Below are 20,683 nucleotides of genomic sequence, written 5' to 3'. Positions count from 1 at the left end.
ATCATGTCGCTGTTCCTTTTCAATGACGACTACCCAGCAGACGTCATCACGATTGTGAGAGCAGCGCACCGCAGTTGTACGGCGTGGAAGCTCGGCATGATTTCCCCGGTGCAGAAGAGAAGGCTACGGATTGTTTCTCACGTAGGCAATAGCTCGTAGATGTAAAGTTATTCGTCTTTAACGGATTGCTTCAAGTATTGACATAATTTACCACATTTCTTTGCAATAATGGCGCTTTCCATTGCAACTGTATGGACAAGGTGCGTCACCGTTCTCTTTGTATTCAGCGCGATGTGGGGAATTGCTTTGTCCATTAATCGCTACTCTATTCCCGAGGAAATGCAAGAGGGTTCCGTTGTTGCAAACCTGGCTACGGATTTGGGACTTGACCTTCGCACTCTGATAACACGCAAGGCAAAGCTTGATATCATCCACAGAAACAAATATCTGGACATTAACAAAGAAACGGGAGACCTGTTCATACTTGAAAAGATAGATAGGGAATCTATATGCTCGAGCAAGACAACGTCTTGTTTTCTGAAAATGGATGTCATATTTGAAAATCCCATTCGAATCTTTAACATTGAGCTTGAAATTATGGACATAAATGACAATGCACCGGTCTTTCGAAGGGAGACAATGCACTTGGATATTTCAGAATCTACCGCTGCAGGAGAGAGATTCTCTTTGACAAATGCTGTGGATGCAGATGTCGGTGCGAATTCTATTAAGACTTATTATTTAAGCGAAAGCAAGTCTTTTACAATTGACATACAGACGGGAAGCGATGGATCTAAATACGTAGATTTGGTTCTCAACAGTAATTTAGACAGAGAGGAACAGGCGGTTCATCATTTAATACTAACCGCTGTAGATGGCGGGGTCCCTGCACGCTCAGGCACAGCCAGCATCATCGTTAGGGTTCTGGATATCAATGACAACGCCCCTTTTTTTAACCAGCCGATATATGCTATTAATGTAACTGAGAACTCCCCAATTGGAACTCTAGTAATGACCTTGAACGCAACAGACTTGGACGAGGGCACTAACGCAGAGATGATATATTCATACACGTTATATACATCCGAGAAGACACAAGAAAAGTTCTCTCTAAATTCGAATACAGGGGAAATAAAGGTTAAGGATGTGATTGATTTTGAGGAGAGCCACGGTTTCGATATATATATTCAAGCCAGAGACCAAGGATCTAATTCGTTATCCGGAGATTGTAAAATAATGGTATTTATTACCGATCTGAATGACAACTATCCCGAGGTTACCATTAAATCTTTTAAAAGCACGCTCAAGGAAGATGTTGCCATAGGAACATTAATAGCAGTGATCAGTATAAGCGACAGGGACTCCGGGGACAACGGTGAAGTTGAGCTCACTTTGAACCAACAAACATCCCTACCCTTCGTTCTTAATAAGTCTTCGGAGGATTACTTTGCTCTGCATGTTTCAGAACCACTGGACCGTGAGACAATTCCAAGATATGACATCACTTTCATAGTCACAGACAAAGGAACACCTCGCTTATCTGACAATGAGACAATCACCTTGGAGATACTGGATGTCAACGATAACTCGCCAATATTCCCCCAGTCGTTCTACACAATCCATGTTGTAGAGAACAACGTCCCCGGTGCACTGTTGACGTCACTCAGTGCTTTCGACCCGGACCTCCATGAGAACCAGTATCTGGTGTATTTTATCATGGAGAAGGAGATCATCAACACATCTATGTCCATGCTTTTCTCCATTAATCCAGAGAATGGCAACCTTTACGCTCTAAAGACCTTTGACTTTGAGAGGGAGAGGGAGTTCCTTTTCCACATAGAGGCCAGAGACTCTGGGGTACCTCCACTGAACAGCAATGTGACAGTTCACATCATCATTCTGGATCAGAATGACAACACCCCGCTCATAGTGTCACCTTGGCGTGCGCAGGGCTCGGTTATTGAAGAGGTGATACCGAGGTCCACTGAGAAAGGATTCCTAGTTGCCAAAGTAATCGCCATTGACGCAGACTCATTACAGAATTCACGGGTCACATATCAGCTTCTACAGATCAGTGACTCTAGCCTCTTCAGTCTAGATCAGTACAATGGGGAGATCCGGACCACGAGAATGTTCAGCTATAGGGACCCCCGTCATCAGAGGCTGGTTGTTGTCGCCAAAGACAATGGAGACCCCGCTCTTTCCGCTACAGTCACCATCAAGATATCAACAGTAGAACACATGGTGACGCCATTCTCAGAAACTACTGAGGTGCCTTTGGAATATGACTTGTTCACAGACTTAAATCTGTATTTGGTCATTGGTTTGGGCTCAGTATCCTTTCTGCTATTGATCACCATATTGGTGGTCATCGTGCTGAAGTGTCAGAAACCGAACCCCATGAAGATGCCTCCTGCTATGAATATGAATCTGAACAGTCTAAACAGGAACAGTGTGATCAGCAGAAACAGTATCATCAGCCAGAGGAGCTCTACCATAGCCGATTCCACCCTCATCTCCAGTGATGCCTACTGGTACAGCCTGTTTCTAGCAGAGACCAGGAAAGGCAAGGTGGTTGTCCGACAGCCTATAGTACCGAAGGGAGCAGGCTACTTTGTGTCCAGTATACCCAGAAGCACAGGGCCTACAGAGACCAGCGACTCGAGAGCATCCACGCTACAGGTATGTGCGCCGCGGAGATGGAGGCCCGGAGCAGTTTTCCTCTGACATATCCTTCCTTATATGAAATGCATACTCTTCCATCCTTCATGTAATCACACACCTGACAAGGTTGGATTGATGAAAGCAGTAGCCCTGCTTTCATAGTGACTATCATGTAGTCACTGATTACATGAATGAAGGACGCATTCAAATACTATTCAAACAGGACCTTGTTTTGTAAAGAAAATGTTTTTATACCAGAGCCACCTCTGCATTATTTTTGAGACCAAAGCCACCTCTGCCATTTTCTATGCGTTTCCACTGCGCATCCTTCAGACTGACTGACCGTTTGACCCATTTTACACTATCATATTCCTCTGAGGAGGAGCCTATAGACCCTGTGTCACCTCGGTGCAGCTCTCAGCCTTTTATGTTTACTGACAGGTTACACTCCAGTTAATGAACAAATACAGTAGTACTGTACTACTTATAACTACTTATCTGACAGGTTACACTCCAGTTAATGAACCAATACAGTAGTACTGTACTACTTATAACTACTTATCTGACAGGTTACACTCCAGTTAATAAACAAAAACAGTAGTACTGTACTACTTATAACTACTTATCTGACAGGTTACACTCCAGTTAATTAACCAATACAGTAGTACTGTACTACTTATAACTACTTATCTGACAGGTTACACTCCAGTTAATAAACCAATACAGTAGTACTCTACTACTAATCTGACCAGGGTTGATTTTGGTTTGTTTAATAAATCCTCTATGTATTTTGCCGAAATGTCCTCTATGTATAGGATATCTGCAGGTTCTCTAGTGTTTCGCTGAGTGATACAGTGAGTAGCATTGCTCCAGTACCTGTTCCGGTAAATGCACTACCGCTAGTTAGCATTGGCCCGGGGAAATACCGCTAGCTTCCTTTATACAGCACACATAAACATAGTATCCACAAGTTCACAAGACTCTGGGAAAGTAGAACAAGAATATCACAGTATCCATTTAAGCTCTGTTCCAGTCCTGTGGTGTATGAACACAGCTAGGCTATTACTGTGAAAGTGTTATGCAGACATAACAGAAAACTTCTTTGCTTTTAATTTGCCCTGCAGTCATTCACTCTACTGGGGTTTGGCTCAGTTTGCTTATTTAAGTCATTGAGCCATGCTAATTCCCAAGTCATGTTAGTGCCACTTCCTTTCATTCTTTGCTTGCAGTTCATGCAATTTTAATAACAAAAAATAGCTTTCCAAGAACGTCTGTCTGCTGTTGTCTCAGACACTACAACTCTCTGAGCTGAATTGCAAAAACCAGGACCGGGGTTTGTGTAATAATAAAACTAACCTGGGGGAAAAGAATGGACTGATGTGAGCTCTATACAGTATACAGTACAATGGGAATGCAGGTGTAGGCTAAACATTGTATGACATTGTTAGTTTATTCTAATTCCTTTTGTGTTGATGTGTTTGTCTGGTCTGTGTGAATTTTCTTTTCCAGGTCCAATAAGAGGCTAACCTTGTCTAACTGACGTACTGTTTTAATTTTAGCTCTGTCTTAGGGACAAGGCAGTCTCCTCTCTATTGTACTGACATGACATGAAAACAAACAAGAGATTTGGATTGGATTAGTGGATCTTGTGTTTTGGAAAAGTGTGTGTGTGTGTGTGTGTGTGTGTGTGTGTGTGTGTGTGTGTGTGTGTGTGTGTGTGTGTGTGTGTGTGTGTGTGTGTGTGTGTGTGTGTGTGTGTGTGTGTTGGACTCTGACCATTGAACCTGTCTCTTTTTCTGTTCTAAAGTACTCAAAATGAAAGGAAGCCCATTCTACAGCTGGAGGTATGCTGGTTGCTGGTAACATGATGTAGGAGCACTGTGATTGGTGTAGCTCAATCTAGAATTGTGTTTCACTGTTTTTTTGTGCAAGTGTCGCTGTCCTGCTCTAATGATAGGTCTAATTGTCACTTTATCACCCCTAATGTGGGTTTGACTCTGTGTGGGCAGAGTCCAGTCTCCTTTGTAAAAGGGGGCATGGATTATAAAATGTCAGCAAAGAGCCGACATACATTGATTTCCAGAGAGGATGCAGAGAGAGGGTTGAATTCCTGGTCTCTTTCTCTATTTGTTTTCTGTCCCCCTCCCCTGACACACACTGCACACTCTTCTTCCCATTGACCTTCATTGTGATGCATCTGTGATTAGATTGGGAAATCTCTGTAAAGCGGGAAACCAATCACTGACAGCTGAGATTAGGCCCAAAGTGGCTGCCAGGTCAGAGCAGTAATGACAATATGTGGTTTGTTTGGCAGAGACTCAGGGTAAAGTGCTAACTAGCACAGATAAAGGATAGGATTAAGGTATGCACTGTCTTGGTCCAAAGCTCAGTGTGCACACCACCTTCAGAGCAGCGGCTGCATCCAGCCCCTCTGTCACACCCACACACATCCCTGCATATTTTGGCTCTGCCCCTGCTCCCCAGCAGCCACATCTTATCATTGGCCCAATACAGGGAGAAATAATGAAATGATGAGCTGCTCAATGCCTGTCGGCCACTGTCTAACACAGACTAACTGTGGCCTCCATAGACATATTACCTTTAGCTCTGCACGTATGCACACACGCACGCACACACACACACACATACACATACACATACACACACACCACACATAAACAATTGCACTAAAGTAGTTCAAACACCAGCCTGCCTATCCCTCACTCCTACAGACTGTGATGTGCATGTCTCTATGGTACATCTCCCTTTCTGTTGCCCTATTTTTGTCCTTTTTTTGGTTTTATTCAAATTTCACTTGCTTGCTTTTTAATCTGACCTAGATGCACATGATAGATCCATTCTGCAATTTGTCCATTCTGTAATTTCTCAATTCCTGTGGGGACAATAAAAGATAATGATTTGAGAAATAGCCCATGTAGATAATTTTATAGAATATACCATGCACACCTCCTTGCATAATCCAGAGGCATGTTAATTGTTTATGACCGTAAAAGTAAACAACTTGGTATCTAATGCCCACTCATGTTTGATTGATGGCGGAAATAACCAGTCAAGCCCCAGTTGGAGATCTTAACAGTTGCATGAATTGTGACTCCTCATAGGCTGTCAGTCAAGCTGATCCCCTTCCTCTCTCCACCTCCTATTGGCTGACTGTGTTTTCTATTTATTGGCAGGATTCCAGAGCCAGCAGTGACCTGCCATGATGTCCTCAATCTGGGGTATTCGGCTGCAGAACGTTCAAAGAAGTTAAGAGTGACCAACACCCCTCCTTCAATCACTGGGATCCAACAGTTACCTCTGGGGACAGCTCGTCGAACCCTCTGCCCAGACATACCACACCAACCACCTCAGCAACTATAGACTACCTTTATCATCTTCCATCAAGCATGAATCTGCATGGCTACATCAACAGGTACTTGTATTTAGAAAATATCATAAAGAAGAAAGGAACATCAAACATAAGGTCTTTCAGACAACTTTGGACTGATGTCATTATGCACAGCACCCTCCCTGGGACTTTTGACTGTAAATGTGGGACCAGGCACTCAATATCTTCCAAAATCCTACCTTACCTCTCCAAGAAACACATTACACAAAAGGGATATTCTGTTTAGTTATTGTGAGGGTTCCTCATCATTGTGATGTCAATGCATTAGGGGTATGTGTGAGAGGTCACAATATGGTCAATGCCATCTGTTAGCTGTTAGCTAGTGAAATAACTATCTTTATTCATCTGTGAATGTGTAGTGTGCATAGATAACTTTTGTACATTTTGTTTAGAAATAAGACTAACATTTTTCATCATTTGGCTTTCTAGACCTTACCAATTTTCTTGAATGTGTTGAATTATGTTTTTGACTCTGAACATCAGCCTATGTTATGGGATTATTTATCTCCTGAGACATGGTATGGGATGTGCATGTTGAGTTGGTCACAAGATAGATCAATACCTCATACCTGTCATTCAATGAGCCAGGTAGGAGAGAAGTACCCCATCTTACTCCACTTCACATTGCAGACAGAGATAGCTAATATATTCTCACGGTTCAAATCTTCATGATCACATTTGACACTGATGCTATATTTAGTATATTTTGATGAGAAACATTTCCTGCTCAGCATGTATATATAAAGCACAGACTAGAATCCATTTTTTGTGTGAGAATCATGTCCAAGGAAAAACTCAGGACAGCGAGAAACACCCAGATTTAGTTCCTACCTGCCTAAGCAGGACAATATGAGGGTCAAATGTAGCCAACACTGTATGTAGAATATCCGAGGCACTAAAGGGGTTCACTTTACAACAATTTATCATACCTCTGTCTGAGCCTTCTCAACTAAACTGCACAGGCCTCTGCCAGGTTTCAATCACTGTAACACTTACTCCATCCCACACTCCCAGTGTCCCTGCCACTGTGAACAAACCTCAGATCATCAGCTAAAGGAGAATTCAGTGTTAAACAGGAAGCTTAGAGGAAGAAACCATGTGTACTTTATATAAGAAATGTTACTATATTCACTTAAAAAAATAAGACTGTTTAAAAAAAAGTATTTATTGTATATTTGAAATGTATTTATGTTGGCATGGTGCAATACAATACTCTGGCCATGTTTTTAAAGTTTACAATGTTTTATGAATTGTCATGTTTTTATTGGATATTTTGACCTAACAATTGTTAACACTGCTTTTTATGTGACTTATTCAAGTGCATTGTGTAGCCTACTGTATGACATTTGTATTGCAATACATCATTCAAATCTTTTATCTGATACAGTGTACAGACAAACAATCTAAATTATTTTATGAAATTTGAATGTAGCGCTCCCCTGATTAAGAATTTAGCCAAAATGTTATTTTAAATTTATAGACAAACAGAGTATATCTTCTCCCAGCAATGCCCTGAAGTGCAGAGATTTAATGCAAGGCATTAGGTCTTAGAAATGAGAAACTAGAACAGACAGCATTATATACACGTCACAATGAAGGGAAAGGGCCAAAAGAAGGAGAGAGCGATAAGGAGAAAGAAACTGAAGACGAGTGAGACAGAAAGGGGGTTCCTTTGACGTCAGTGCATGCATGACCTTATAGGCCCTGCACTCACAATCCATCCAGTCTTCATTTGAAATGAAATACTGAACTTAAATACTACTGTATATATCTCAATCATGTAGGTTTAATGGTAAAAACAATAAGCTATTCCTTTTCACAGTGATTTCCACTGAATCCAGATCTGGCTACACTACTCCTCTACCACAGGCTGCAGTGCAGTCATAGTTTGAAGTTGTAATTAACTCCCCAACTCTTTATTGCTCTCTTCCTATTTAAAGCCCTGTGTGAATCATGACCTCACCTCCCGTCACAATGTGAGGTCACTGTCACTGTGTGGGTCTGAGGGCTGATGGTGTTGGACACACAGCTGTCTGATTGCAACACTAATGATGTGGGCACTGCCTGCTCTGCCTGTGGGGAGAATATGCTGCCTGAGCCTTGTATGAAGACACATTTATTACACATTTAGGTAACAGAAAATATGAAACTAAATTCAGACGTCATGAGCTCTTTATGGGTCTCCTGCATTATACCAATACATGTGACTTGAGGAGAATGAGATGATGGTTCTAAATGCAGATTCAAGTCATGATTATTGCAAGGGATAAGATGTCATCTGGATTCATTTAGATCCCAGGCATTTGGAGAAAATCTCCCAAGCTGCCAGTGGCTGGGTGATTGTGTGAAATGACCTGAGACCTTAAGCTCTACTTTGACAGTGGATGGGGTTTAAAACCTGTATCGGCGTATCTACTTTGTACTTTTTTTAAAAATACAATATACTTTTTATATCTGATGTGATCTCTGCACTTGGCTTGATGGTACAGGAGGGTGTCTGTGGTGCTTGCTTAAGTATCATGCAGATCATGTCTGTCTCTGTTGTGTAGCTACACTGCTTATTCCTGCATTATGATTCTATGGTCTGACTGTATCTGCCTCCCTTTCTGTAGGGCTTCCTGTGTTAGTTATAGGTGGGTGGGGGGCGGGGACACAATCCACAAACCTGATTGGCAGATGTGAGTTAAAAAGTGAGTGAGAGAGAATGGCATTGCTTACATTTTTTATTCAATAACAGTTTGGATGTTGTTTCTGTTGCTTAAATATCCTGCTTGTAGATGCTGGTGTCAATAAAGCTTTAAGATATGTGGTTCTGTGGGTTCCTGTCTTTCTGAAGGCCATTATTGAAGTTATCGGTGTTGTTTGGATACTTAAATCGTCAGACATTTTATGATGACCCAGTTTCTCACTTCGGTACTCCATGCTAAATCAGGGAGATTGAGTATTAAACTGAGGGAGAGGTTAATATGAAGGAAGTATCAGGTAGAAACACAGCTTTCCTGGTCATTTTCTTGTCTTAAAGACTGCCCACACTGCACAGTATAACACTGATGGATGATCTCCATTGTGACGGCACAGAGACAGCCTCTACCCTGCAGTCCGCTGCAAACGATTGATGGGAGTGGCTGGTTGCCAGGAACCACCCGGCACCTAGGAAATGGTTGCTATGACAACCACACCACCTTCCTGTGATTACGGAGGAGGGGATTATCATGAACACCCTGCTTTCTATTTTGTCTCCATCATTCCCTCTCTCCTTTTGGCTGTTCTGTCCCTCGCTAATTGAATGTTTCTGCCATGTGATTGTCTTTGCACAAAATATTTCTGAAATCATGACACAATCTCTTGGGCACTGATAATGAAGTAACCTTCAATTCATACTAACTATTGTTTGACACTCCAGTATTTCAGTAATCATATTCTAACCCCTGCAGAGTGCTCCAGTTACAACGATCAGCACCTTTTATCTGTAGTACCAACCCCCACAAACCTCTGCTCTCTTGCTCTCCCTCCCTCTATCGCCAACCATTCTCAGTCCCTCTCTCTCATACATACATATGCATGTGCACTGACATACACACCAATATGCTGACGTGCACATGAGCAAGTACGTGTGTGCCCACACACACACACTTACATTCCTCTTTCTATCGGCAGCATTTTCCCCAATGATAGCTCTTGAGGTTCAGCACCATGGATAGCGACCCACCTCAAACTCCTATTGCTATGGAGACAAGCTGTGCCGCAATAGAGATCGAGAGAGAGCACGAGGGAGAGGTCATATCTCTCATTTTTCACAAGAAGTCAGCAAGACATCATACATTAATTGAAAGGAACATATACCCTGCCAACCCCAAATTCAAAAATGTCCATGCCTGAAAAATGTTACATAGTCACACATACACGCAAATAATAGGCTAATTTTCTAGCAACTGAAGAATTAATTGTTGTTTTTCTTACACTGGACAAAGATAACTACATTATGACAACAGATTACTCTATTATATACAGTACAGTGGCAAGAAAAAGTATGTAAAATTTGATCTGATCTTCATCTAAGTCACAACAGACAAACAGTCTGCTTAAACTAATAACACACAAACAATTATCATTTTTCAAGTCTTTATTGAACACACCATGTAAGCATTCACAGTGCAGAGTGGGAAAAGTATGTGAACCCTTGGATTTAATAACTGATTGACCCTCCTTTGGCAGCAATAACCTCAACCAAATGTTTTCTGTAGTTGCGGATCAGACCTGTACAACGGTCAGGAGGAATTTTCGAAGATTCCTCTTTACAAAACTGTTTCAGTTCAGCAATATTCTTGGAATGTTTGGTGTGAACCGCTCTTTTGAGGTCATGCCACAGCATCTCAATAGGGTTGAGGTCAGGACTCTGACTGGGCCACTCCAGAAGGGGTATTGTTTTTCTGTTGATTTACTTCTGTGTTTTGGGATGTTGTCCTGTTGCATCACTCAACTGTTGAGCTTCAATTGGCGGACAGATAGCCTTACATTCTCTGGCAAAATGTCTTAATAAGCTTGGGAATACATTTTTCCATCGATGATAGCAAGCTGTCCAGGCCCTAAGGCAGCACAAACCATGATGCTCCCTCCACCATACTTTACACCTGGGATGAGGTTTGTGCTTTTTTTCTCTCCACACATAGTGTTGTGTGTTCCTTCCAAACAACACACCTTTAGTTTCATCTGTTCACCGAATATTTAGCCAGTACTATGGTCAGATGCGACAAAAATGTAGCTTTTTGGCCATCAAGGAAAATTCTATGTTTGGCGCTAACCCAACAGCTCTCAGTACCCTGAGAACACCATCCCCACAGTGAAACATGGTGGTGGCAGCATCATGCTGTGGGGATGTTTTTCATCAGCAGGGACTGGGAAACTGGTCCGAATTGAAGGAATGATGGATGACGCTAAATGCAGGGAAATTCTTGAGGGAAACCTGTTTCAATCTTCCAGAGATTTGAGACTGGGACGGAGGTTCACCTTCCAGCAGGAAAATTACCCTAATCATACTGCTAAAGCAACACTCAGGTGGTTTAAGGGGAAGCATTTAAATGTCTTGGAATGGCCTAGTCAAAGCCCAGATCTCAATCCAATTGAGACTCTGTGGTATGACTTAAAGACTGCCGTACACCAGCGGAACCCATCCAACTTGAAGGAGCTAGAGCAGTTTTGCCTTGAAGAATGGGCAACAATCCCAGTGGCTACATGTGCCAAGCTTATGGAGACGTACCCCAAGAGACTTGCAGCTGTAATTGCTGCAAAAATTGGCTCTACAACGTATTGACTTGGGGGGGGGGGGGGGTGAATAGTTATGCATGCTCAAGTTATCTGTTTTATTGTCTTATTTCTTGTTTGTTACACAATGAAAAAGATTTAGCGTCTTCAAAGTGGTAGGCATGTTGTGTAAATCAAATGACACAAACCCCCAAAATTTCCATTTTAATTCCAGGTTTTAAGGCAACAAAATAGAAAACTGCAAAGTAGGCTGAATACTTTCGCAACCCACTGTATTTCAAGAACTCCAATAGTTTGCCCAGCACTCACTGTCTATATTAGCTTCCTCTTTGTGGGGGTAAGCCTACACATTCGGAAAGCTACTTTGTCATATCTTAATTGTCTAAGTTGAAGCCTACCAATTATTGTATTGAACCAATGATTTATGACCTGACAGGTTGCTGCTCATTGTACATAATTTATGTAGCCACATATTAAAATGACAAAAGTTGCATATGACATGCCCACTGACTTGTATATTTTTCTGGGTTTTGGATGTTTGAAACTCCTGTATTGACTTGCACTCAGCATCTGAGGAGTTGAAGCAAAAAAAGTGGACGGGGATTGTGGTAAAGTATGGGGACTAGAGTCAGCACATATCTTTTTCTACAGTTTCTCTTCCTCTAACTTTCCTCACATTCTATTTTCCACTCTCTTCTTTCTGTCTAACTTACTCCACCCTCTCTTCTCCCCCCTCTCTTTCTATAGGTAATTTCCAATGTCTGACTCTGACCCAGACATATGCTCTTCATCACCTGGATGTTTACTCATTAAACTGTTCATCAAGCTGACCATGCATGCTTTAAAAAGTACACTGAGTGTATAAAACATTAGGAACATCTTCCTAATATTGAGTTGCACCCCCTTTTGACCTCAGGACAGCCTCAATTTGTTGGGGCATGGACTCTACAAGGTGTCGAGAAGCATTCCATAGGGATACTGGCCCATGTTGACTCCAATGCTTCCCACAGTTGTGTCAAGTTGGCTGGATGTATTTTGGGTGGTGGACCATTCTTGATACACAAGGGAAACTGTTGAGCGTGAAAAACCCAGCAGCGCTGCAGTTCTTCACACACTCAAACCGGTATGCATGGCAGCTACTACCATACCCTGTTCAAATGCACTTACATCTTTTGTCATGCCCATTCACCCTCTGAATGGCACACATACACAATCCATGTCTCAATTGTCTCAAGGCTTAAAAACCATTATTTAACCTGTCTCCTCCCCTTCATCTACACTGATTTAAGTGAATTCAACAAGTGACATCGACAAGGGAGCATAGCTTTCACCTGGATTCAACTGGTCAGTCTATGTCATGAAAGAGCAGGTGTTCCTAATAGTATGTTCACCCAGTGTATATGCCTTCATCGTGTACTGTTTGCATCTATGCAAACAATGAGCCACTAGGGGGAGCTCTTGATCCGTTGTCTGCCTCTCCACGTGTGTGATCAAGGAGCATTAGTTCAGTGTAGGGCGGTTGGTGCCGTTTAAGATTAGGGAGGACATATTTTTGTTCTTCTATTACAACATATTGGATGACTTCATATTCCATTCACCCAGCTCAATGTAACATGGATAGGTTTAGGCTACACAATACTCTAATTTGCCCTACTCCCATCATGAGGTTGCTACAACCTAGCCTACCTACCCTACAAGTGCACAAGTCGAGAGAAACAAATTAAAATCAAATTTTATTTGTCACATACACATGGTTAGCAGATGTTAATGCGAGTGTAGCGAAATGCTTGTGCTTCTAGTTCCGACAATGCAGTAATAACCAACAAGTAATCTAACCTAACAATTCCACAACTACTACCTTATACACACAAGTGTAAAGGGATAAAGAATATGTACATAAAGATATATGAATGAGTGATGGTACAGAACGGCATAGGCAAGATGCAGTAGATGGTATAGAGTACAGTATATACATATGAGATGAGTAATATAGGGTATGTAAACATAAAGTGGCATAGTTTAAAGTGGGTAGTGATACATGTATTACATAAAGATGGCAAGAGGCAGTAGATGATATAGAGTACAGTATATACATATACATATGAGATGAGTAATATAGGGTATGTAAACATTATATTAAGTGGCATTGTTTAAAGTGGCTAGTGGTACATTTTTACATAATTTCCATCAATTCCCATTATTAAAGTGGCTGGAGTTGAGTCAGTATGTTGGCAGCGGCCACTAAATGTTAGTGGTGGCTGTTCAACAGTCTGATGGCCTTGAGATAGAAGCTGTTTTTCAGTCTCTCGGTCCCTGCTTTGATGCACCTGTACTGACCTCGCCTTCTGGATGACAGCGGGGTGAACAGGCAGTGGCTCGGGTGGTTGTTGTCCTTGATGATCTTTATGGCCTTGCTGTGACATCGGGTGGTGTAGGTGTCCTGGAGGGTAGGTAGTTTGCCCCCGGTGATGCGTTGTGCAGACCTCACTACCCTCTGGAGAGCCTTACGGTTGTGGGCGGAGCAGTTGCCGTACCAGGCGGTGATACAGCCCGACAGGATGCTCTCGATTGTGCATCTGTAGAAGTTTGTGGGTGCTTTTGGTGACAAGCCAAATTTCTTCAGCCTCCTGAGGTTGAAGAGGCGCTGCTGCGCTTTCTTCACAACGCTGTCTGTGTGGGTGGACCAATTCAGTTTGTCCGTGATGTGTACACCGAGGAACTTAAAACTTTCCACCTTCTCCACTACTGACCCGTCGATGTGGATAGGGGGGTGCTCCCTCTGCTCTTTCCTGAAGTCCACAATCATCTCCTTTGTTTTGTTGACGTTGAATGTGAGGTTATTCTCCTGACACCACACTCCGAGGGCCCTCACCTCCTCCCTGTAGGCCGTCTCGTCGTTGTTGGTAATCAAGCCTACCACTGTAGTGTCATCCGCAAACTTGATGATTGAGTTGGAGGCGTGCATGGCCACGCAGTCGTGGGTGAACAGGGAGTACAGGAGAGGGCTCAGAACGCACCCTTGTGGGGCCCCAGTGTTGAGGATCAGAGGGTGGAGATGTTGTTACCTACCCTCACCACCTGGGGGCGGCCCGTCAGGAAGTCCAGGACCCAGTTGCACAGGGCGGGGTCGAGACCCAGGGTCTCGAGCTTGATGACGAGTTTGGAGGGTACTATGGTGTTAAATGCTGAGCTGTAGTTGATGAACAGCATTCTCACATAGGTATTCCTCTTGTCCAGATGGGTTAGGGCAGTGTGCAGTGTGGTTGCGATTGCGTCGTCTGTGGACCTATTGGGTCAGTAAGCAAATTGGAGTGGGTCTAGGGTGTCCGGTAGGGTGGAGGTGATATGGTCCTTGACTAGTCTCTCAAAGCACTTCATGATGACGGAAGTGAGTGCTACGGGGCGGTAGTCGTTTAGCTCAGTTACCTTAGCTTTCTTGGGAACAGGAACAATGGTGGCCCTCTTGAAGCATGTGGGAACAGCAGACTGGGATAAGGATTGATTGAATATGTCCGTAAACACACCAGCGAGGTGGTCTGCGCATGCTCTGAGGACGCGGCTGGGAATGCCGTCTGGGCCTGCAGCCTTGCGAGGGTTAACGCGTTTAAATGTTTTACTCACCTCGGCTGCAGTGAAGGATAGCTCACAGGTTTTGATAGCGGGCCGTGTCAGTGGCACTGTATTGTCCTCAAAGCGAGCAAAAAAGTTATTTAGCCTGTCTGGGAGCAAGACATCCTGGTCCGCGACGGGGCTGGTTTTCTTTTTGTAATCCGTGATTGACTGTAGACCCTGCCACATACCTCTTGTGTCTGAGCTGTTGAATTGCGACTCTATTTTGTCTCTGTACTGGGACTTAGCTTGTTTGATTGCCTTGCGGAGAGAATAGCTACACTGTTTGTATTCGGTCATGTTTCCGGTCACCTTGCCCTGGTTAAAAGCAGTGGTTCGCGCTTTCAGTTTCACGCGAATGCTGCCGTCAATCCACGGTTTCTGGTTTGGGAATGTTTTAATCGTTGCTGTGGGTACGACATCGTCAATGCACTTTCTAATGAACTCGTTCACCGAATCAGCATATTCGTCAATGTTGTTGATGGACGCAATGCGGAACATATTCCAATCCGCGTGATCGAAGCAGTCTTGAAGCGTGGAATCAGATTGGTCGGACCAGCGTTGAACAGACCTGAGCGAGGGAGCTTGTTGTTTTAGTTTCTGTTTGTAGGCTGGAAGCAACAAAATTTAGTCGTGGTCAGCTTATCCAAAAGGAGGGCGGGGGAGGGCCTTATATGCGTCGCGGAAGTTAGTATAACAATGATCCAAGGTTTTACAAGCCCTGGTAGCACAATCGATATGCTGATAGAATTTAGGGAGTTTAGTTTTCAGATTAGCCTTGTTAAAATCCCCAGCTACGATGAATGCAGCCTCAGAGTGTGTGGTTTCCAGTTTACAAAGAGTCAGATAAAGTTCGTTCAGGGGAATCGATGTGTCTGCTTGGGGGGGAATATATGGTTATATATGGAATATGTGGTTATAATCGAAGAGAATTCCCTTGGAAGATAATGCGGTCGACATTTGATTGTGAGGAGTTCTAGATCAGTTGAACAGAATGACTTGAGTTCCTGTATGTTGTTATGATCACACCACGTCTCGTTAATCATAAGGCATACACCCCCACCCCTCTTCTTACCAGAAAGATGTATGTTTCTGTCGGCGCGATGCGTGAAGAAACCAGCTGGCTGCACCGACTCCGTTAGCGTCTCTTGAGTTAGCCATGTTTCCGTGAAGCAGAGAACGTTACAATCTCTGACGTCTTTCTGGAATGTTACCCGTGCTCGGATTTCATCAACCTTATTGTCAAGAGACTGGACATTGGCGAGTAGTATGCTAGTGAGTGGAGCGCGATGTGCCCGTCTCCGAAGCCTGACCAGGAGACCGCTACGTTTCCCCTTTTTTGGCGTTGCATAGGGTCGCCGGCTGCGATCAGATCCATTGTATTGGGTGGAAGGCAAAACACTGGATCCGTTTCGGGAAAGTCATATTCCTGGTTGGAATGATGGTTAGTTGACGTTGCTCTTATATTCAGTAGTTCCTCCCGACTGTATGTAATGAAACCTAAGATTACCTGGGGTACCAATGTAAGGAATAACACATTAAAAAAAACAAAATACTGCATATTTTCCAAGGAACGCGAAGCGAGGCGGCCATCTCGGCGGCCATCTCGGTCGGCGCCGGAAGTAGGATAGTAGGATAAATTGGAGTCATCAAGGTGAGAGACAGTGGCACATTCAATACTGCACTGCACACTCTTGCCTGCATCTATCTGATCAGGAGTGTAATCATTAGTCAAGACTAAAACGAGAATTTCTATTGGACAAATTCAGCCAAGACCCTCCCCGTTTCATTCCATTTGCTTCTGTTTAAGAAAGGTTTTGCAACAGAATCGGCTGAATGACTACAACCCTCATCACCCACACACACGGTTCACTTTCATAGCAGCCACATTGCATCAACGCGCTCTCCTTCCCTCACCTTTTCCCTTCGCATGTGGACTTCAGAGTACACACAACAGCTCTGTCACCAGGCAAAAAAAACCTCTACAAGCCAAACCTTCATCCCATAACCACTAACCACTACACAGCCTACATCGTTGTCACCATATTAACGTCATACATAGGCGGAAATCCCAGGGGGGACGGGGGGGACACGACCCCCCCATCTTGGGAAAAATATGATTTGTCCCCCCCAATATATCACTGTAAACATAACTATGTAATTTCAATAATATTAATAATACGCAATGAAAGCACTTGTGCTGATTATAGACACTTAATAGCGCATTTAAATTTCAAAAGATTGCGACCCCCCCCCGCCCTTTGCCTCACAATGGTTTGATCCACTGCCAGTTCTTTAGCTGGCAAGGTAATAGAGAGTTCGTATCTACTGTCCGAAAGGGACATGTACGTAACTGACGTGAGGTCAATTCAGTCAATCCATAGCAGGTCCATAGCAATGTTATTTATTTATTTTTATGTTGGCAGGGTTCACACACTAGGGGAATTTGCAGAGCTAGCGCGCAAACTAAAGCAAACATTAACTATCAAGCTAGCTAGTACCTATTCCATTTATGTGGCGTCGTCAAAGATGGAATCTTTGCTATCGTCAGTTTATTCCAAGATCAGCATGCAGCTGTAGTGCTTCGACGTCCCTGTGATAAGGTTAGCAATAAACTGAAGTCCAAACTGAACAGAACAGAACTACACTCTCTTCTACCATTGTCTTAAATATATATAATGGTCTCGTTGCAAAAGATAAATTGTCGCTAGTGAACTTTTTTTATTTTATTTTATTTCACCTTTATTTAACCAGGTAGCAAAGATTATAGCAAACACACAGAAACAGAATTGGTGCTCGCTAGCTTTACAAATTCAGCTATTGTTGGAAGCCAGCCAATATGAAACAAACTATTTAAATTACAAAAGGTTGCAGTATGTGTTGTGTAAATGTGTGTGTGTGCAGCTAGGCCAGCCAGCCAGCCAGCCAGGTAGAAAAATGGCAGAAAAAAGTAAGAAGACGGACATCAGAGTATTTGTCAGTACACCAAAACGCATAGTAAGAACTCTAGTATCCTAATATCTCAAAGACTAGTTGATAAAATGTTCATAAGAAAGAAGTGAAATGCTAATGGAAATGTTTCACAATGATGTCATTAGGCAGAGCAGGCAACAGATGGCACACAGACAGCAGAGTTGGGGACAGATATGCAGGGACAGATTGGCAGACAGGGAGTCTCAGGTAAGTTTGTTGAGTCTTTGTTTGGCAACATTATGAAAGGTTCTCAATTTTTTTGACTTGTAAAATAGGGACATAATTGGAAAATGCCATGGATACCCCCACTCTCAACTTAAACTGGTGACTAAACTAAGATTTGTTTACGGCAATGGTATTGCTGTTGTGATTAATTGTGTAGTTTTGGGTACCGGTAGTTAGGAGTACGGCAAACACCTTATTTATTTTCTAGGAGACAGACTGAGTCAGTTAGGGTGGTGAAAGGGAAAGAGCCAGGGAGAGAGACTTCAGAGGACAGTGTCACAGCCACGGCAGGACCAAGTGTCACCCTTGTTGCCAGCAGCACCAGTATAGGGGACAGTGGCACAGCATTGTCCAGTTACCACAGTGATGGCACAAAACCATATCAGCCACACCCACAATTTATAGAACCGCAAACTCTTGCCAACAGAGTGTTGACGTTTCAAGAGAGATGGTTTCGCGATTTCCCCTGGCTACATTATAATCCATCAATAAAAGGAGTGTTGTGTTTTCACTGTAGCCAAGGGTTTTCAAGCCAGCCATCTTTTGGCCAAAGAGCTGATGCTGCCTTCATTAGTGCAGGATTTAGGAACTGGAGAAAAGGCATTGAAAAATTCACAGCACATCAAAATTGCCAAACCCACCGCCACTTTGTAATTGTAACAGCACACCAGCTAAATCCAATCAGTGTCCAGTTATGTCCAGCGCGTGGGGTAAACTGCAGGATGACGCAAGGCATTGCTTGATGAAAATTGTTAGTTCGGTGCGGCATGTAGTAAGACAGGGACAAGCCTTTAGAGGCCACACGGATGACAGTGGGAATTTATACCAGATTTTGAAACTTAGGGCAGAAGAGGATGATCCCATTTTACTGAAGTGGTTAACAGAGCGTACCACAATGTACACAGGCCCAAAAGCACAGAATGAAATTCTGAACATCATGGCCAATAGTCATTCGAGGCATTGCAGCTGAGATTAGGTCTCTTCCGATTGTACAATTTTCATTAATTGTTGATGGTACTCAAGATGTCTCTAGTGCTGAACAGGAGAATGTCTGTCTGCGTTATGTTGACCATGACCATGTCCCTCACAAGGAGTTTATTGGGCTATACAGGGTGTCGGAGACAACAGGCGAGGGCATTGCGAAAGTGCCAACTGATGTGTTGTTGAGGAAACCCGCAAACATATGCTCGGTTCTTTTGTTCAGTAGTGTGTATAGCAGTGGTTCTCAACCTTTTTGGGGTACTGGAACCCCTGCATATTTTGAGGCAAGGCAGGCAAGGTTTTGAGCGGTCCTCAGGGACCTCCACCCCCTCTATATTATATGTAAACTTACTGGAAACCTTGTGGTACTGACTACATTCATTACACTTTTTTATTTCACGGACCCCTTGCAATTAGTCCATGGAGCCCTGTTTGAGAACCCATGGTGTAATTGATAGTTGTTCTTTTGTTTAGTAGTTTTCAGTACACTTACAAATGATTTATTTCATGTTATTTTATTTAAAATGGCATACTTTGTGCGACATACTTGTCCATAGCTGCTGTTTGAAGAGTTGAGACACTGAAGGATATTTTGTTTGATTTATTTGGGTTTTTCATTGAAGTAGTTATTTTTCTTTTAGAACTGTACTTATTTTAAGCTTTTTGTTCTTGCAAAGATATTGTAGACTCAGGCCAGGTGCACATATTTAATGACTATATAAATGTATCAGAAAAAGTCAAATTAAAAGGTCAATTCAATACGGAGACCAACTTTGTGATGGTTCTCAATGGAGATTCTTTTAGATGTGATCACACCATGTTCATTGTATTTATGAAAACTACACCCATACAGTGTACAGTACCATTGTCACCTACTGACCTTTCTTGATATTGCTGGTTGTAAGTACGAATACCTGCATACATACTGGACTGGTAAGGAGCACTGCAATAACTATTATTAGTAGTAGAATTATAATGATTTAAACATTTGAACAAGTTGGGAAAACCCTTCAGTTAACTACTGTACCTATCAATTATCCAGTTGTAGGAATTATGGTTCCTCAATATACATTTAACAACGTATGCTATGTGTTACAGCACTACTTTTGGTGTCCCCCTCAGGAATTGCTCTTGAGAAAATTTAATGTAATTGTCCCCTCCAAGGTTGATCTCAGATTTTCGCCCCTGACGTCATAATCAACAAACTAGGACTAATGCGTGAGTAAACCCTCAATGCAATCCATGTCTACAATCACACAATACAGTGCAGTAAGCAGTTTAGCAGTTATACGAGTGGGCCCCGGTGGCAAAAAATTAACAAAACCAAGAGCTTACCCTGACTTGGAAGAGTTGCAGTGTTGGATAGCCTTAGCCAGCTGACTAACATAAATATCATTTCTTTCAGAAGAAAAAAAATACTAGAAAATATAGCTAGCTCTCTCTCTGCTACTTCTTAAGAATTGTATTTGTTCAAAACTGTTCAACTATTGTGTTTCTCTCTCTTTGAGTCAACTACTCACCACACATTATGGCTACACCCACCCGTAGCACGCGCTCCAG

The 20,683-nt window shown here is 42.8% G+C and overlaps 1 protein-coding gene across 2 annotated transcripts; it reads left to right on the top strand.

Annotated features, from left to right (window-relative positions):
• Positions 1–40: 40 nt before the first annotated feature.
• Positions 41–8,882, top strand: LOC129815214 (protocadherin alpha-C2-like). Of its 2 annotated transcripts, XM_055868798.1 has the most exons (3): positions 41–2,682; positions 4,472–4,508; positions 5,859–8,882. In XM_055868798.1, the coding sequence occupies exons 1-2, from the start codon at positions 229–231 to the stop codon at positions 4,481–4,483; spliced, it is 2,466 nt and encodes an 821-aa protein (XP_055724773.1). In that variant the 5' UTR covers positions 41–228; the 3' UTR covers positions 4,484–4,508; positions 5,859–8,882. The 2 variants fall into 2 exon arrangements, with proteins under 2 accessions (XP_055724773.1, XP_055724762.1); XM_055868787.1 differs by lacking the exon at positions 4,472–4,508.
• The last annotated feature ends 11,801 nt before the right edge of the window (positions 8,883–20,683 follow it).

This window comes from Salvelinus fontinalis, chromosome 2 (genome assembly GCF_029448725.1).
Source record: "Salvelinus fontinalis isolate EN_2023a chromosome 2, ASM2944872v1, whole genome shotgun sequence".
In the NCBI taxonomy this organism is placed as follows: Eukaryota; Metazoa; Chordata; class Actinopteri; order Salmoniformes; family Salmonidae; genus Salvelinus; species Salvelinus fontinalis.
Note: the sequence above shows the minus strand (reverse complement) of the source record. Positions and strands in the feature narration are given on the sequence as shown.